General features: G+C 39.8%; 1 protein-coding gene across 1 annotated transcript in view; it reads left to right on the top strand.

The window, feature by feature from the left end:
* Positions 1–348: 348 nt before the first annotated feature.
* TMEM135 (transmembrane protein 135) overlaps positions 349–18,112 on the top strand; it is a 157,010-nt gene continuing 139,246 nt past the window's right edge. The window contains exons 1-3 of the mRNA XM_071432810.1: positions 349–690; positions 10,828–10,955; positions 16,382–16,474. Of these exons, the coding sequence (XP_071288911.1) occupies positions 550–690; positions 10,828–10,955; positions 16,382–16,474 (362 nt within the window). The 5' untranslated portion in view covers positions 349–549. The remainder of the gene's footprint in view (positions 691–10,827; positions 10,956–16,381; positions 16,475–18,112) is intronic.

The following is an 18,112-nucleotide window of genomic DNA, read 5'->3' as shown; positions in this document are numbered from 1 at the left end:
GGGACACCCAAAGGGCAAAGGGGACATAAACGGGACACACACAGACAGACAGACAGACAGACACACACACGGTAACACACGTACACACACGCACGCACACACACACACGCTAACACGCACACACGCACACAAACACACAGACACGCACAGACACGCGCACACAAGGACACGGACACAGACACACACACCACACGCACAGACACAGACACACACCACACACACAGACACACAGACACACACAAGCACTCGGGACACACAGACGCCCTCAGCGTCTCCTCGCGCCGCCGGCCCCCCCCGTCCCCCGCCCCGCGGCTCGCGCCACCCCCGCCCTGGCCGCTCCCCGGCGGCCGCGGATTGGCTGCGGGCCTCACGCGAGCGGCGCGCGCGCGGGGCGGGGGGCGTGGGAAGAGCGGCTGTGCCCGCGAGTAACCCCGGCGCGCGCAGCGCCCCGCGCGACCTCTTCCCCCGGCACCGGCGGTGACGCGGCGGCCGCGCGCGCCCCGCACCCCCCTCCCGTCCCCTCCCCTCCCCTCCGCGCGCGCTGCAAAGATGGCGGCGCTGAGCAAGTCCATCCCCCATAGCTGCTACGAGATCGGGCACACCTGGCACCCCAAGTGCTCCTGGGCTGTGCTGCACGTCACCCAGAGCGCCCTGGCAGAGTCCCTCCGCATCTACGGCACCCTCTACCTGGTGGGTCTGTGCTTGTGTGTGTGCGGCAGCCCGGCCTAAGGGGGGGCCTGGGCTCAGACGACAAGGGCAGGAGGGGTATCAGAGACGGGGGAGCCTGGCCTTGGTTTTGGGTGGATACCAGGGCGCAGGGGTCAGCCTGGCCTGGAGTGGAAGGGGGCTATAAAGGACCTGGTGGGAGCCTGGCCTGAGCGGAGGGGGAAGGGCATAGGGGTGTTTCTGGGGAGGGCACAAGCGGTGCCGTGGCGAGGGGAGTCTGGCTTGGGGTGGGGGGGGAAGGACATAAGGCATATTGAGGAAGGGAAGCTCGTCTGGGGTGAGGGGAGAGGGTTATGGTCGGAGGCAAAGGGTAGGAGATGAGTCAAGGGGCAGCCTGACCCTGGAGTGAAGGGAAAGAATCGCAAATAGTATGGTTTGGTGTGGAGTCTGGTGCTGGGGAGGAGAGGGATGGTGGTGGGGCCGTTTGGTGTAAGGAGGAGGAAAGTTGTGTGGTGGGGAGAACCTGGTGTTTGAGGGGGGAAAGGTATGACAGGGAGAATATATTGAATCCTGGCCAAGTAGGGCAGAGCAAAGACACAGGGGTGGTGGCACCTGGAGGCATAACATACTGTGAGAAGATTGGTGTTGGTGGCTAGAGGGGCATGGGCACGTGCCTGAACGTCGTATTCTTGTTATCTTCCAATACCTGCGATACCTGAATGAAAAGCCTTAGTGTTTGCCTGGGAGGCTAGCATTGTGTCTTTGGCAGCAGCGAGTGTAATGCACGTGTCTTGGTGACACCTCCGTAATCAGTGCTTTAAGATCAAGGAGATTCCATTGCATAATGAAGCAAGACTAAAAAAATTTATGAGGGCTAAAGGAGTCTGAGTATTCAGAGAGTATCCTACAGGTGAGGTATCTTAGTGAGAGTGTGCAATTAGACTTGGTTATATCACCTCAGCTGGCACATTTCCAGCAAATTAGGGTGTAGATAGGAGAGCTGGGATGTGTTTGCATCACCCGTGTAAACATACCCTGGAAGCCAATCTAAGCTGGAATCGCTGCAGGTGAGCGCGTCTGTCCCCACCTCCCTGCTTCTCCCGTAGTGGTACCTGGGGAATGAGGAGTGAGCTGGACACTGAACTGCCTCCAAGCTGGATGGACAGAAAGAAGCACAAGTCACTGAGTCTGCACCAGTGCTGGTGCAACAAAATTATTGAGCTATGTAATAAAGAAAAGGAAAGGAGTGGGACTGCAGCATCCTGACATATTTTGGTTAAGCTCCCATTGAAGGGTTTCTTGAGTGAAAATTGTGATGACATCCATTTATATGATAAAACAGTAACTGGTAGCAGTGTGACCCTAAGGAGTTGTCGTGTCTGACAGTGAACATTTTCACTCTGAACTGCCACAGACAGGAGTGGCAGCTGTTGGTGGGAGCATACAGTGAGCTGTATCATGAAACTAATACAGAGAACATTCTCGCTTCTCCTCTTCCTTTAACCACTACTATTTTCTTTGGATCTGTTTTCTATCTAGTTTGCTCTGTAGGAGCATAAATACTTGTACCAGCAGAGTATGGTTCTGAAGTGAGCCATGAGAGGTGTAGTGGTGATCTGTCAGGTCTGGCTAAGCATAAAGCAGCTTAAACAGTTCTGTAATGAAATCGAAAATCCCCAACAGCCAAACCTGGTCAAGAGATTTCCTGCTCATAGCTCTGTTATGGTTCACTCAGTTGTGCAGTCACAGGTTAGGGGGAAAGCTCCCAATTTTTATTTCTTTGAAAAGAAAAACAAACCTAAAAATACAAAATGTTTTCCTGACCTGTTTTGCATTGTGACCCCATAAACAGTTACATCTTGTCACAAACCCAAAGTGGGAACCTTCTCAACCAATGTCCTGCTATATTGTAAAACCTCTGCCTCACTTTTTGCACTGTCTTCTTTGCAGTTCAGTTCAGTTTCTCTTAGGTTTTTGTTGATAGCGTTTAACCTGACCTGCCAGAGTAATCTAAAGCTGAGCTGCTCTCAGATCCTGTCTAAATAGAGGAAGCACTTGCCAGTCTCTGCTCTCAGACACATAACTGTACTTTTTCTTTGTGTGATTCTGGACCTCATCTCTCCATGAGCTAACCCAGAAGAGGTTACTTACCCTGCTTTTAGCTGGGGTCATTTTCAGATGCAGTAATGAATTGAATCAGTTAAGCAGGATTTGATGAGCACCAGAACCAGTGTAAGGTAAAGAGGAAAAGGGTGTAATGTGGGCTGCAGAGGAGGAAGCAGAAGCTTTGCAAGTTAAGTAGCCTGGCAGGGAAAGAACAGTCTTGAATTAAGAGAGTCATCTCAGAAGTCATTCTTTGCTGGAGTTACAGTTGTGCTTGAAAACCTTTTAATTGTAAATGAAATACCACAGGTGTACAGCAGAAATGTTCAGGTTCACATAAGAGGATGGACTTAAGTTATTTTGTCTTCATAGTTATATCAGTGTATGTCCATAATGTTTCTGGTAGTTCTTAGTCCTGGTCCCTTGTAGAGCTCAGCAACAAAAAATGCACTTCATTTTTCTATGTCAAGCCTGTAAAATGGCTTCTGATTGTTCCTCCTGTTGCTACAAGCTAATAACTAAGGAAAGGAGATGAAAGAGTTCTCTTTCACAAAAGCTTGTGTGGAAATGAGAATGAATAGATAAGAATAAATAACCAGAGATTGTTCCCTGAGAGAACATGGTTAGGGACAGTTACAATCCAGAGTCCAAACTCATAACAGCTTCACCCCACATCTCTCAAAGGCTTTGTTTCTCTTTGGTCTGTGGGAGACTGATGGAGCTGAATTAAGTGGTGTTAGTAAGTGAAATATTGGCTGTCAGTAAGTGACTGTATAGAGTCTTTGCTTTTAAGTAGTGCTGTACTCTTTGTTTAGTTGTTGTTTGTTTTTTTTTTTCCATCTCTTTTTAGCAATTGTGCTTGAGTATTTTTTTAGTTAGGAAAAAATATAGCCTTGAGACACCATACTTGCACTGTCTTTATTTTTGCTCCAGTACAAATGGATTGCTTTAGTGAAAATGGGCTTAATATCTAAATTGAATTGTTTCTCTCCATATGAAGTGGCTGACAGGATTGCCTGTTTTGTAATTAAAGCTGCCTGTGTTTGCACAAACTGAATGTCTCCATATGCAAGTCTTATGAGACTCACTTAAAAAAAAAAAAAAAAAGTTGCTTAGCATCTCTACCTGCAGAAGAATCCCTAAGCCGTCTTTCATAAATGTTGTAATTATACTTTTTGAAAACTATTTGCCTTGGTATCTTGAAGCTTCAATGAAAAAGTCCTTCCTCAGAATTTGCTGTATTTTCTTCCATCTATACTTTGTTTTTACATTAGTCAAAGCTAAACAAAATGGGAAAGTGTCATCTTGTATTTTCAAAGCTGGAGAAGTCAGATTTCTAGAAATTCACAGAAGTGAGGAGAAGAAAATGATTTAACAGGGAAATTGCATTAAAATTGGGAAAAGGCTGGAATACTGGCTTTGAGTTGTCTCAGCTTCCATTTCCCAAGATTCTGTTGATTTCACATGTGTAAAGTGCTATTCATCACATGCATTAGAGCAAAGTTCTCTTTTCCTGGGGGTTTGTATGTTTTAGACATTTGTTTGCTGATAGTGCATAGTAGATAAATGTGCTCAGTCATTTGTATGAAGTCTTTGTAGTGCATCAGAGATAATCTGATCAGGTAACATTTTCACCTAATCTGAATAAGGTGAAAATTGTTTGTTTTCTACTTTGTAGTAGCAATTCTAGAACTCATTCCTCTAACCTTTTGCCTATGGGATGGCAAGAGTCAGTCATGCCATTTACCTTTCCTTTCTCTTAGTCTGATTGTCTGTTCTCCACCTAATTTAAGACAGGCTCCCTCACTTTCCAGCCTGACTTCTGTCCTGTCCTTTTCCCTTTCAAACATAGGTCTTCCTCTCCCCACCTACATCTCCTGCTCTTCCTTCTCAGCACCACCCCCTTCCTCCCCTATATCTGCTGCCCTTCCTTCCTGCTGCTAAAGGGCACAGCCAGAGCACAGCTTGAGCACTGGCCCGAGCTGACTCTTGGCTTACTCCTGGCTCTGACTCCAGACACCTCTCCCACACAGATCTGCTGGCATAGAGGAGCAGCAGGCCTAGGGCAGTGTGGGTGCCAGTGGGTCTGTTTCACATGTCCTCTGCACTGAGGGGTGGTTCTGCCAACTCTTCAGAACAGATGTGACCAGAGTCTGCTGCTCCAGTACAGATTTTAATGATCCTCAGCACTTGCCCTATTTTATTGATTTTTTTTTCTTTCCTAATTTCTTCTCATACTCTTTTAATGCTCATTTTCTTACTTTTGATTCTCATTTTGGTTTCACTTCTAATATTTCTTCATACTTGTGCCATATTACTTCTTCCTGTGCCTAGAACAATCTTCAGGTTTTTAGATGCCAATTGCTTCTTTCTCTTCCTGTGTCAGAAGGGGTTTTTTTTCTACTTAGGATTCCAGTGCTGTTGTCTTCCTGAGCCGTTTGACCCATGAATAACTGTATTCTGTATCTTAATCTCCATTCTTTACTCTGTAACCTCCCTAGGAATAGGATAGCATTGAATATCATATTGTCAGAGACACAAATGCTATCAGCTATTGTATAAATATAAAGTGCTTTTCCTTCCTCTGCAACGTCAGTGGGAGCGACATTGGTACGAGTACAGCATGAGCCAGGGAGCTGCAGTGCAAGGAGCGTGTGGCAGCTGGCAGGTCACTTCACAGGTAAACCCCTGTTTGACTGGAGACAGCAACTGCAAGAACCACTCTTACTGTGCTAATGAATTATTCTGAAAAGGGTTATAAGGTGGGACAGAATCACCAGCCGAAGATCAAGCTGAAGTGAGAGTCTCACATCACTTTCCTGGCTGTAGGCACATTGCTGTAGGATTGGCCAGAGGTTGTTCCCAAGGGTGGATAGTGCACATTGCCTGTGCTGCTGCTGCTTCACGTTTGCTTTGGACGCAGCTTCCCTTGGGAGAGCTGTTTGAACTGGTCCTGAGCAAAGGTGGGGAGCCAGCTAACACTAAAGATAAGATCCTCTCTTATCTGCCAGCATAGATAGAGTTGTCATATATCATCTTTCTGAGGGGTGCAAAAGGGCTGCACTACCCAGACTGTATTCTAAAATACTCTGGAATTGCTGGGTATATTAAAATGTGATTTTTCCTTGTTTGTGCTGCAAACCATTGTGTATTTAAAAGTGGGATGTGGAGACTAGGGAGGATGTTGGTGTTACTGTGGAACATGCTTCTGGATGCCATATTGGATCTCTGGGTTAGGCTGTCAGTAATCTTTCTTCTGTCCAATCCAGTACCTAGAGCTGCTGTGATGGTGGTATGTGATTGCCTTCTTTTGGATATCTGTTCATTTTTGTACTGTGCAGTGTCCTGTGTCTCTCTGCTATGTTATGAATGACATGTAGGTCACTGTCTTCTTTCCTTTAGATTCTTCTGGAAGCTGGGTCATTTTAGTAATTTTATATGACTAAAATTAGCCTAGATGTTACTAAAGTAAGAATCTGTGACTTTTTCATTCCAGGCTGTGATCATTCCACTTTGTTCAGGTGGCTTTCGGGCCACACTATAAAAGTTCTTTCATAAATTGAAAATAACCAAAAGGAATCTTTATTCTGAGATATGCTGAGAATTTAAAAACATCATATAATGAATTCAGGTGAACTGAAAAATTTATGCTCAAAGATCCAAGGGGTAACCAGGAACCTGCATCACGGTAATGTTGGAAATCAGGGAAAGCCTCAGCCTTGACTGACTGAGCAAACATCTTGGTAAAGACACTACAAATACTGAGAACTAGCAGGGACTGTTTATCAAGGAATAAATCTGTTCTCTTAAGTTGGTACAGCTTTACAGTAGAGTGCAAGAATTTCAGGGTAGGAGGACAATCCTTGAAAATTATGCTGAGTTAGACATTTTAAGGGGAATGAAATAGAGTCTCCAACTCATTTCAGTAGAAGGAAAACAAATAGTAAAGATAAGTTGTCATGGAATGAGAGTGATTCCAGGCTTGAAGGTAATTTAGATGTCCTTAAAGAATATGTGAGTACTGTTTTTAGTTGGTTGGGGGATATGGAAAATTTAAAAAAATCCAAATCAAAACAACTCAGCCCACTGATGGTGATCCTCATATAGCATCTCACATGAGACAGGGCAACTCAGAGAGCAGGAGGTACATTGTTCTTCCTCAGAGTATTGCAGGAACTGAGTTATGAAATTAAACAATGTGGGAGCCAGGTTTTGTAATCTGTGAAATCAGGAAGGGATGAGCTAACTAAGGAAAAACAAATCTGAGTGTTTCAGAGGACACATGAGAAAGAAGTTGCTTATTTGAACAAGTGTCTTTCAAAACTCAAGTGTTACCTGAGGGCATTTTGAGATTCAGTTACTGCAAAGCACTTAAAAATAATTTTTATAAAACAAAGGAGTAATGTTGTTGTAAAATTTGTAAAAAGTTGCAAATGGTTCTAAAAGAACATATAAATAATTGAATATGATTTTGAAGAAAATCTGACATGTATTTGTAGCTCTGCCCACCGTTTGAGTAATCTGAGGTATTTTCTTGACTGTTTTAAATACTGGAGATTACTTTGCTTTTATCATGTGACTTATTTAATAAATTTTCCCTTGCGTTTTTAATGACTTGCAGCATATGGATTATATAAACCATGTGCATGGTTGTATTGGTAATCTCCAAATTTGCATTTTAAACGTGCCTCAACATGTCAGATAGTTGTGCTTATAAATGCTATTGACCTCTGCTTTCCTAAGGATTTGGTTAAGTGTCTGCATATTTCTATAGTTTTTAAAATTCTTTCTTTTTTTCTTTAATAAAAGTTTGTTATTATGTGGTTGATTTCAGCTGGATGTAGTGAAGGAATGAGAGATGGTAGTGCTTGTTTCCATTTTCCATCAGTCAGTGTAGTATGTGTTGTCTAATTCCACCAAATTTTGATGGAGGGGTAGTCCTTGAAGTCATACACTTTGTACAAACTTAGGACATGGTTAAGGAGGGATGATGGAGGAAGGAGAGACAAAAATGTTGTACACAGGACAGCAGAATTGGCAGAAAGCCTGTGGTGTTTTTAGCCTGCTATGTAACCTGTCCAACTGTACATTGGTCAGCCAATTAGTGCATTAATTAAGTCAAACTATCCTTTGTGTGCAGTGCCTCTTGTGGAATGCATAGTTCAGGGATATAGGTGAGGATTAAGGATGCTGGAGGTGAAGCTGAGGTTATTGTGGTTGGATGATGAATACTTGTAGGCGTTACATGACACATTGTAAAAATAATCAGGCTTGGCTGGTGCCTCAAATCATGCTTGGCTTTGAGTCTCGTGTTCCTTTTCTGCTGGAACACCAATAGCCTAGCTCTAATCTTGCAGTAGACTGTGTAGCTGTGGTTTAGGGATGGTGTTGGAATTGTGTATATTCTTTCCATGGTTAGGACACAATAAATAAATTCTGATTTTTTTTTTTTAGATCTATGGGGCTTAGCATTTGCTTATAAAGACTAAATTAAAAAAGAAAAAGGACTTGAGTAATGATAGTCCACAAACTGAGGTATCATGAAACTGGTAGACTGATTTTTTTATAATTACATTTTTTATGTTGGAGAGTCAAAATGCATTTGTGTGAATTCTACATTAATGCTAGAAAATATTTTTCCTGTCTGTTTCTTTATTAATACTGACCAGGTTTTTTTTTTTTTTTTCAATGCATCTGTTAGCATCTTTGTGGAGATTATTATTTTGCCAAGGAAGTACCCACTGGATGTCCTGATGCCCTCTCCTTCCATTCTTTCTGCTATTGACATCCACTGCTAAGCCTTGACCCATGCATTTATTGTAAGAATTTAGTTTTCATCACAATGTCCTCCCAGCTGACTTGAGTGACGCGTATCCCAGTGGGAGCCATGAACTGCTGCTTTCTGACATCAGATTTCATAACCTTTCTGCACTTTATTAATACTTTTCTGAAATGTGTGGCACTGATAGGGACAGCAAAATGGTATCCTGAAATATCTGGTATTTTTTCCATATAATCACATCACTGGCAGTAGAAGAGTAGAAGAACTCTGTAGTCTGCTTTTAGCCCTACACAATATTTAGCTTCATTGGTGTCTATAAAGAAGTTAGAACATTTAAGCCTTTATAAACTTTTTATTTTTTTGGTGTGTGTGTGTGCATGAAGCTCTATTGCTCTCACACATATTTCTCTTTCAATTAGTGTGAGCAATTTTCTTTGGAATGGTTTGTGTGTTATTGTTTCTGGTTCTTTTCTGTTTTTCATTTGGGAGTAGCATAGTGAAGAGAAGGGAAACCAGAAATTTATATTAATCTAAAACTTCCTGGAGACAAATTTTTGAATTTGATTTGACATTAATTTATAAGATACCAATCTTTCTGTGTTGCACTTCTTACACTTTGGTCTGAAGGAGCAAGGCTTCATGCTTTGGTGTAAGGGCTGTGTTCTTAAAACAAAAAAATTGTTATTTTGTTCCAATGTTCATGAGCTTCCTACCATATGCTAGAAATAGCTGAGTGGGTTGCAACTAGTTTTCTGGCATTTAGACTATGTTAAGACTTTGCTTCAGCAGAAAAATTATCTGGGTTGCATTATTGCCTAATCCATTATGCTCAAAGCAATCTTGATACTTGATTAAGTAATGTGTAAATCTGTTTTCAGAGGTCTGTTCACGCATGGATTTCCTCTTAATCCTTAGTTCAAGCTTCATTTTGGAAATAAGATTTTGGCAGAACTTTCCCATGGTTAGTTTTAGTGGAATCTTCAGCCCATCTTGGATTCTAAAACATCTACTTGCTATTCAGTGGACAGTGTTTGGTAAGAATATCTCCCTCTCACAACCAAGCCTTTGAGATGCTCTGGCAGTATGGATTTGACAGGATGTCTTTCTTTCTTCTTATCAGCACTAGCAATATGAAGCTTGCTCTGTTTCTCTAAGCATTGACCAAAAACTCCATCCAGTTTTGAGACTCCCAGGGAGATCAGTGCAGCTAAAGATAATTGCTGTATTGCATTAGAGATCAATCTTACAGATGATAATCCTAGTAGAATGAAAAATTGTCTCATGGTGCACTCAAAGTATACTTTCATGGAGTCATAAGAGCACATAGGCTGAAGGGACCTTGGGAGGCCCTGAGGTTGCTTGAGGACTTTTCTAGTTAAGTTTCAAGGGTCTCCAGGGGTGGAGAGTCCACAATCATTTTCAGCAACCTCCTCCTATATTCAGCCACCCTGAAATGAAAACTTTTTTTCGTTAGGTCTAACCAGAGTTTCCCATACTTGAGCTTGTCTGTTGCCTCTTGTCTTAGCCCTGGGTACCTCTGAGGCAAGCCTGGTTTGCTACATCTTCCTGTTGGCTAATTTCAGAATTTCTGTGGACAAAAAAAAGTTTGAAGACCTTTAGTGTTTGAGTCATTAAATAAGTTATTCTTTATTACACCTGGGACACACATTAAACTGAACAAAAAGAATGTTTATTCTTTAGATTGAGCCTGTTTTCTGCTGTAGGCAGTTTTTTAGGTAATATACCAATTCTGTGAAATATGTCAGGAATGTGTTGTTCTCCCAGCAGATCATGAACATTTCTTGAGGACTTGCAGTTATTTAATTGAAGCATAAAACCTTTAAAAATACATCACCACTTCACAGGCACAGTGTAAGGGGTGTATTTGGATTACTTTAGTGATATTCTAACCATAATTGTGTGATTGTCCAATTGTCTCAAAGATAGAACTCTGTAGATATATCAACATCTTAAAAGTTTTGATACCTGGCAGACAATGTTTCTGACAATTATAGCCAATGTTAACAAGGTAATAAAATTCCTCCTATACTTCCCATTTCATATTGCTTGATGTATTTCCTGGTATAAATATTGTAATGGCTGGAACAAGTTCAAAGCAAATCTTTGTGGTATTGTCCATAAAGTTTAATAGGCTTTGTTTTACTACTTAAGTGGGTATACCTCATTTTCTGTTTTTCTATTTCTTTATGATGTGCAAAGAATGCCTAACTGAATTAAAGTCTGTCCTCCATTTTTTTTCTTCCCTTCTTTCTCAGGTTGCAGCTATTCTCAGGAAACGAAAACTTGACTATTATTTATACAAACTGCTACCTGAGATCTTACAGTCAACTTCCTTTCTGACAGCAAATGGGACCTTGTATATTGCTTGCTTTTGCATTCTAAGGTTGGTATACTATCCTAAAAATGAAATGTAATAAAGCTATTTTTGTGCAACTTTTCAATTTGTATAATAATTTTTCTCTTTTTCTAATTGACTTGTTTGTAGAGCTTTGAAATAAGAAAAGCTACAGCAATTATCTTGATTTCTGATTTTACCATTTGATTATGAAACTTTACTTTTAAAAAATTACTTTTCTCATTTTCGTAATCTTCTAAATGAGTAAACAAGTCAAGGGATCCACTTTGCTTCTTTTCCTCTGTTTTATAGATTCAAAATACATTACTGCACAAAATTCAGATAATTTCTAGAGGGGAATTAAAAAGGCCTAATCTATCTTTCATAGAAATAATTGATGTAATTTGTTATTGGTTTCTATTTTCCTCATGCAGAGGCTATGGTAACTTTTAATTATACTGAACTTTATCCAGTCATCCAAGTTTGTACTTTTCCTTATGATCATAAATGAACGAAATCCCAGCACAGCCTCTGGGATTCTGTAAGATATAGACTTGCTCTGAAAAATGAGCATAAAAGGCATCTCTGTATTCTGTTTCCAACATATATTTCAAGTAACTGTGAAATAGGATAGTTAATAATTAAATTTGCTTTTTATTAATATGATTATGCATTTATTGTAAGAGATGTTACATGTAGACATGTAAATCCTACAGGAGCTATGAATGTTTGAAAGTTAACTCACAGCATACTCGCCAGCCCCTCTAAAAGATAAACCCCTTATGCCCTACTTCTAAATCTGTTCAGAGGCCTCTCAACTTCCCTTCAAAGATGGAGGAGAAGGTAGAGAAGAAGAGGAGCTGGCTGAGGAGCCATGGAATGCTTTTCAAGTAAATAATTCTCAAAGTGCATCTATAAGTAATGAGCTCTAAAGAATATGATGTTTTCTAGCAATCTAGGTTGTATTAATATTGATTCATCTTTATTCCTCTGAACTACAGAGTGCTGTTCCTTATTCTACCATGTATTTGCCTGTAAATCTGCAGTGCTTTATTCCAATGCTGTAGTTAAATGTTATTCTCTAAATTAAACTGCTATGGTTTTAAGTTGTATGGTTTCAGCAGTTCTTCTTACAGAGGATATTTGCCATCTAACAGATCCATGACCATGCTTGTGCTGGTCAGTGAAGTAGGTAAGAGATTAGTGTCTTGCTCTGGCATGGCATCGCTTTCACCTATGTGGGCACAGCAGTTCAAGCTGTTCTGACCTCCAGAACAGCATGGCCAGATGCAGACTAGGTAATGGAAATGCTGCCTAGCCCAAGTGCCCTCCAAGTCTCCTTGAAGCACTGTTTGGGTTGACCTAGCTCAGAACCATGTAAAGGACAATTCCAAGATTGTCACATTCCAAAAATGTGACAAGAAACACATGTAAGTGCTTACCCTGCCATTTATACAGCTGTACTGCCCAGTAACCAACCAGCATCTTGGGAGGTGTACGTGCTTTTTCTCTTGCAAAGGGATGCCCCTGAGGAGTAAACAGCTGCAGCAGAATCCTTGCTGGCAGAGTCTCTGCACACTGCCCACCACCTGCAATTGCAGGACTTGCAACTAAAAAGTTGTTGGCTAGAGTGCTGATTGAAACTGGTGAACTGAAATCACTAATAGAGGCAAAACAAGTATTTAAGGCAGCCATGGTAATGGTGCCTGTTGAAGTACATGAATGTCCAGTTATAGTGAGAATTTTGCAGCTTTTCTGTCCAAAATGAAATTCAGAGTCTCAGCAATTGAGTGATTAGGGTATTTAAGAGCTATTAAATTACATTTCAGAAAACAATGGATAACATGATTGTTATCCATGTTATGTGTCAGAGAAGAAATACTTTCCAAACTTATATCCTTTGAAGAATGAGTACATACCTGGTGATGATCTATGTGGAGCATTTTCCATGTGTTCCCAGGTGCCTGTGACAAGAATGCTTGCTCGGACTCATCAAGAAAAAAATCTGTCTTCCAGGAATTAGTAAATGATTAGCAAGTAGTTAATATATGTGAAACAAAACAAGGTATAAATAATTGGTTTCCATAGTAGAAATAAATTGCCAGTGAAGTTCCTGTTATGTTCTTTGTTTTGGAAGACCTAAGGAATCTAGAGGAGGGGCTGACTACTCGTATGAGAGATTGCGTGAGATTATTTAGGGTACAGAAATCTAAAACTGAGTCTCATCCATTTCAGAAAAATCTGTTGATTAAAATCACTTATGAAATTTGATGAAGTGCAAAGTAAAAAAGCAGGTCTGTCCTTACTCAGGGATGGGCTTTAAACTAGCTGCTATTTATCAGGAAGGTGTTTGAGGGTTGTTATGGGTAGGTTCTTTGAACAAGTCACTTCAGCACTTGAATATGGTCAAGGAGCTGACTGAGTGGTGTTTGGAGAAAAAATGAGACTGCACCAGGAAGCTGAATGAGTACATGACACCTTTACAAACTGAGCTCACTATGCCTTTTTAAGAGTTTCTCCTAAGATCATAATGTTGAAAAGTCATTGACTTGAAATGTACTTAATATCTTGTATTTAATATACTTGTCTTGCAGCTTGAGTCATATAAGCTTGCTTCGCTCACCTGCTCTTGGGTGGTTGATGGAGGATGGAAATGTGAGATTTCAGTCCTTTATTTTTAACCAATTTGTGTCTTTTTAATGTTTATGTTTTCTTATTGTTTTAATTGAAATTGTATTATTCTTTGAACTTACTGCTGTGTGATACAGTGTACTTCCTTCAGTAGCCCTGAGGGCAAGAGTCATGGTATGTGATTATCCAGGCCAGAAACATTCTAAACCATCAAAGAAATACCAGTACCTCTATTTCTGCATAACTGGCCTGAGTATTTCTGGAGTTGATATGCAACCATGGAAGGAGATTGTTTGAGGCTGTGAAGATCTAGATGCTCTCCATCTGGTTCTAGATAGTGATGAGAGATTGGATGTGATAGATTGGTACTATAGGATATATGCTGCAGTTTTTAAATCTGTTTTTGCTTGAAAGGTCTATTCTAGCAGCAGCAGTAACTCAGAAGCAGCATTGTCCAGCAAGCCTCATGCAGTTGATTGCTCTTGCCCTCCTGGAGTTCTAGACCAAAGCAATGGAGTAAGGGTTTATAGCTGGATGTGTTAACTCATGGTTAACACATTCATGGTAGTTTCTTCCTTTCAGCTAGGAAAAACTACCAAAATTGAAATGGATGAAAATTCTCAAGGATGTAAACTTTAGGTAAGAATGTGGAATTAAAATTATTCCAGGCATTGTTTAATACTCTTACAATTTCACAGGTGGGTAAAATGTCAAAAATATCTAAATCCAATGTCAGCAATGACTTAGGAAGTGGGTAGATATTCTTGTTTTAGAAGAGATTGCCAAGCTAACTTGACTGACTTCCTTTTAGTTTCTATTTTTTTTGTGTGGTGAATTAGGGTCTGTGTACAGGCTGCTCTGTTGGCAGAGCAGTGGGGGTGTTGATCTCTGTGAAGGATGTGTGACAGTCCAGCTGGGGGTTGTAATCTCTTCCACTGGTGAGATCCAGCAGACTACATCTGTCTGGGCTTCAGATGGAAGTGCTGGGTTCCTGTGTTGACAGGCATTGCATCTCTTAAATGAAAGGTGTGATTTTTAGGTTTATGGTTCAATTACATGTAAAACTTCATAAAGACATGGTTCTGTTAGTCTATCAACTAGAGTAATTATGTTTGTCCATATACAAGTTGTAGATTGAGGAATTAGGTGCATGATCTGAAAGAACTCCTTATTCTTACTCCAATTTCTATCCATAGAACATGTGAAAATAACCATGCAAGTAATAACAAAACCTAATTTTCATTTGCTTTAGGAGAAGTTTAAATGTTTCAGTTAGTGACTGTACATTTTTATTTCCACTGGACTTTATTATGTAAAATGTGTTACTGTTGTTTCCGAAATCTTGTCAAACCAAACATGCACGCATTTGTAAAAGGATTCTAAACCATGCCAAAAGAACAAATTACTGTTTCTTTCCCACAGAAAAGGCATTTGTTCTGTTATTTAACAGGTGTGTCTGGTAAGATGTGTTCATACTTATTAAGATGCTTAAAATGACTTCCCTGAAACTTCATACAGTAATTACTTTCTGAGAGAGTCCTAATAATGAACTTCAGCTCCTGCAGCATTTGGCATTGTCATCCTGAGAAATTATCCTTTTGCAGCCGTGGGAATGAGCAGTGTGTGTAATTGCCATTACATCACTTACTGCTGATACACTGGCTCTCTTTTCACTTAGGAACATAAGCTGGCATTGCTTGCTGGTAATGTTATTTTTGCAGAAGTATGAGATGAGGCTGCTCATGCCTTTGACAGCAAGACTGAAAGTGAGCTAATCAGATGGTGTTGATTAATTGTCTTGGTTCTCTCTTCTGTCTTGTCAACGTGAAATTTTGTCTAAGAAAGTGTCCTCTTCTACTGTGTGTTTGCCAGTTTGTTTGTTTATTTTGTTTGCTGTGTTTTTAGAAGGGTAGACTCCATTGTAGTGCTTTGTTTTCTCACTGATAGTGCTTGTCAGCTGAGCAGCAATGGTATAATTGAAGTATGTTTATTATCATGCTACCAAATGTCACAATTCTGACTCGTTTGCCTATGATTGCCTGAATAAGTTTGAAGGTGCAGGTATCCTCAGCAGACCAAACATGGTGGGTGACGTGTCTGGCATGCATTTTAACTTTCTTCCTTTAATAATGACCAATTTATAGAAAGATTTTCTTAGATATTGCCATTTGTGTAACAATTTTTTTTTTCAATTCTTACCGTTGAAGGAATTTTGGTAGTTGAAATTGTGTGGCCTCTAAAAGAAATCCAGATCTAGCTGCCAAAAATGAGAGCTTACCCAGCTTAATAGGACTGGGAATTCACTGTTGCATCCACTTGTAATGTAGAGACGGATTCCTTGGCTTGCTGTAAATGTGCATTTTCCTGTTTTTAGCATCAGTGGATTGTCTGTTTGGAGTGTGGCATGTATTATGATTATTTGATTTGATTTCACCTGACTGCATCACTTGTTGCACAAGGCAGATCTTCCTGAACATCCTACTTGTATTTGGACAAGTAGCAAAGAGATAAGTGGCTATAAGGTCTTTTAGAAGATTTTTTTGTAATTAGTATCTGCAACTTTTCAATAATATGTGTTGGAAGACACTGATTTCCTGGAAGTAGCCACTTAAATGAAATGAATACATTAATGAAGTGTTTCAGGTATTTATGAAGCACTTTGGCAAGTCTTCTGAGAATTCTCAAATTGTAAAAATACAACGATTAATGTTTATTACTAGGTACAGATTAATGTAAGAAGACAAAATTCATAAATCATTCGTAATTTTGTAATAAAGATAAAATACAGTGTGGTGCATGAATGTTCCATTTGCATGTAATATGTGTCTAAATTACTTTTTCAGGAAGATACTTGGAAAATTCTACTTTTGGTCTCCTGGCTTTGGTGCAGCTTTACCTGCTTCTTACATGGCTATTCTCATTGAAAGGAAAAGCAGGTAGGATTTGTGTTTATGGATTTTCAGCTTAATATAATAATGTTTCTTGTTTTGGTTGTTTGATAATTGACATTTGACAGTTCAGTGGGGTTATTTCTGAGTGCTGGAAATACAGTTCATCTGAAATAGTGTTTTTTTGCAACCTTAAATTTAAATCTAGAAAGGTACAGTGAGAAAACACTTTATGAACATTCTGTTTCCTGTTTGTGGTTTGTTTTGTTTAGTGTGCAATTGCATTGCTCAGAATTGCCTGATAAAGCTTGGTTGCTTAGGGCTCCCTAATAAAACTTTTGTTTTGTTCTTGTTTGTTTTTTAAAATATAATTTGAGCAATGTTTGTAATTAGTCACAAAGAGGGAAAATGCTGATGGCTTGAGTTAACAACTTGACATTGGTTAAGATGGAGGAATTACAGGACGTTGTGGAGAAAATTGTGGGTGAGTTGAAATAATTCAGATTGGATGAAATGTAGTGGTACAGAAAGCAAAGCCTTTCACTTAAGGCGAGGTGCTGAAGTTCATCTGTCAGAAGTAAGTTCATTATGAAAGTATTAAGAGGGGGAAGAAAACTCTAAGTAATCCAAGGATAGCCCAAAGCTGCCATTTGTAATGTGCCCAGGAAGATGGCAGATGAAATCCTGGCTTGTAAGGTTTTATTATTGGAAATTCAATTTATGTTGGTAGCTTGTATAAATAGTGTCAGTTACAATACTTTCTTAATTTACTGAGGAGTGAGATGCTTTAGGCATCTGGTTAGTAAGTTTAATTTAAGGAAGACAAGGTAAAAGAAGGGTAAAGGAAAAGATTACTCTTTTTAACAAGATAGTGAAGGAGGTAGTTCACGTGGTGTGAATGCACTTTGGATTGCTGTGGATGTCTGAAAATTCCATAGGCAGTCATTTAAAAATAATGGCAAATATGTATCATGTTGTTGTTGACACTGTCAGGCCCCATTCCCGAACTTCAGCTGTGGAGTAAGCAAATCCTGTGCCAAGTTTTCTGTATGTCAAAGTTCTATCCTTTTAAAAGAATGCGTTAGAGCCATTGTTTTTGAAGATTTAGGACATGTAAGAGTTTCTGGAAGTATGGGAGCACTTCTAAATCACTTTGTTTAATGTAATTGTAGAGAAAATAATCGTAATTAAGTTACCAAATAATCATAATCAAGTTACCAAATTTGTTAATTATCTTTTTCATGTCCTCTCTAGCTGACTGATTTTCATCTTGCAGTAATTACTTTTAAGAGATTGGATACATTTTAGTAGAACTTTATCTAGTTACTTAGACTCCAGCATTGCTGTTGGCATCAGAGTATCATTTTGGGGTGAGGGCAAATGTATTTTCTCCCTTTTATCAGTGGTAACACAGGCTTAATTTTTCCTACAGACTTGTTACAATGTGAGGCTTTTCTGTGCCTGACATGTAATATTTCTAGGTAACATTAAAGAGGAAAAAATCAGGCTGGTTGTCAGTCTGTGACCTTCTTGTACCTTTCAGAATATTTGTGAATGGAGAGTTGAAACTGCTTATGAGGCGAAACCTGTACAAGGTTTTTGTATAACAGCAAAACAACTATGAGAAAGTTGCAAAGCTATGCTTTTTAAGAGTAACAGAAAGAGTAGGCAAACAAATTTTATATT

The sequence above is a fragment of the Agelaius tricolor genome, unplaced genomic scaffold (genome assembly GCF_023055355.1).
Source record: "Agelaius tricolor isolate 1412-34295 unplaced genomic scaffold, bAgeTri1.0.p SCAF_9, whole genome shotgun sequence".
Taxonomy (NCBI): Eukaryota; Metazoa; Chordata; class Aves; order Passeriformes; family Icteridae; genus Agelaius; species Agelaius tricolor.
This window is presented reverse-complemented; position numbering and strand designations above follow the sequence as displayed.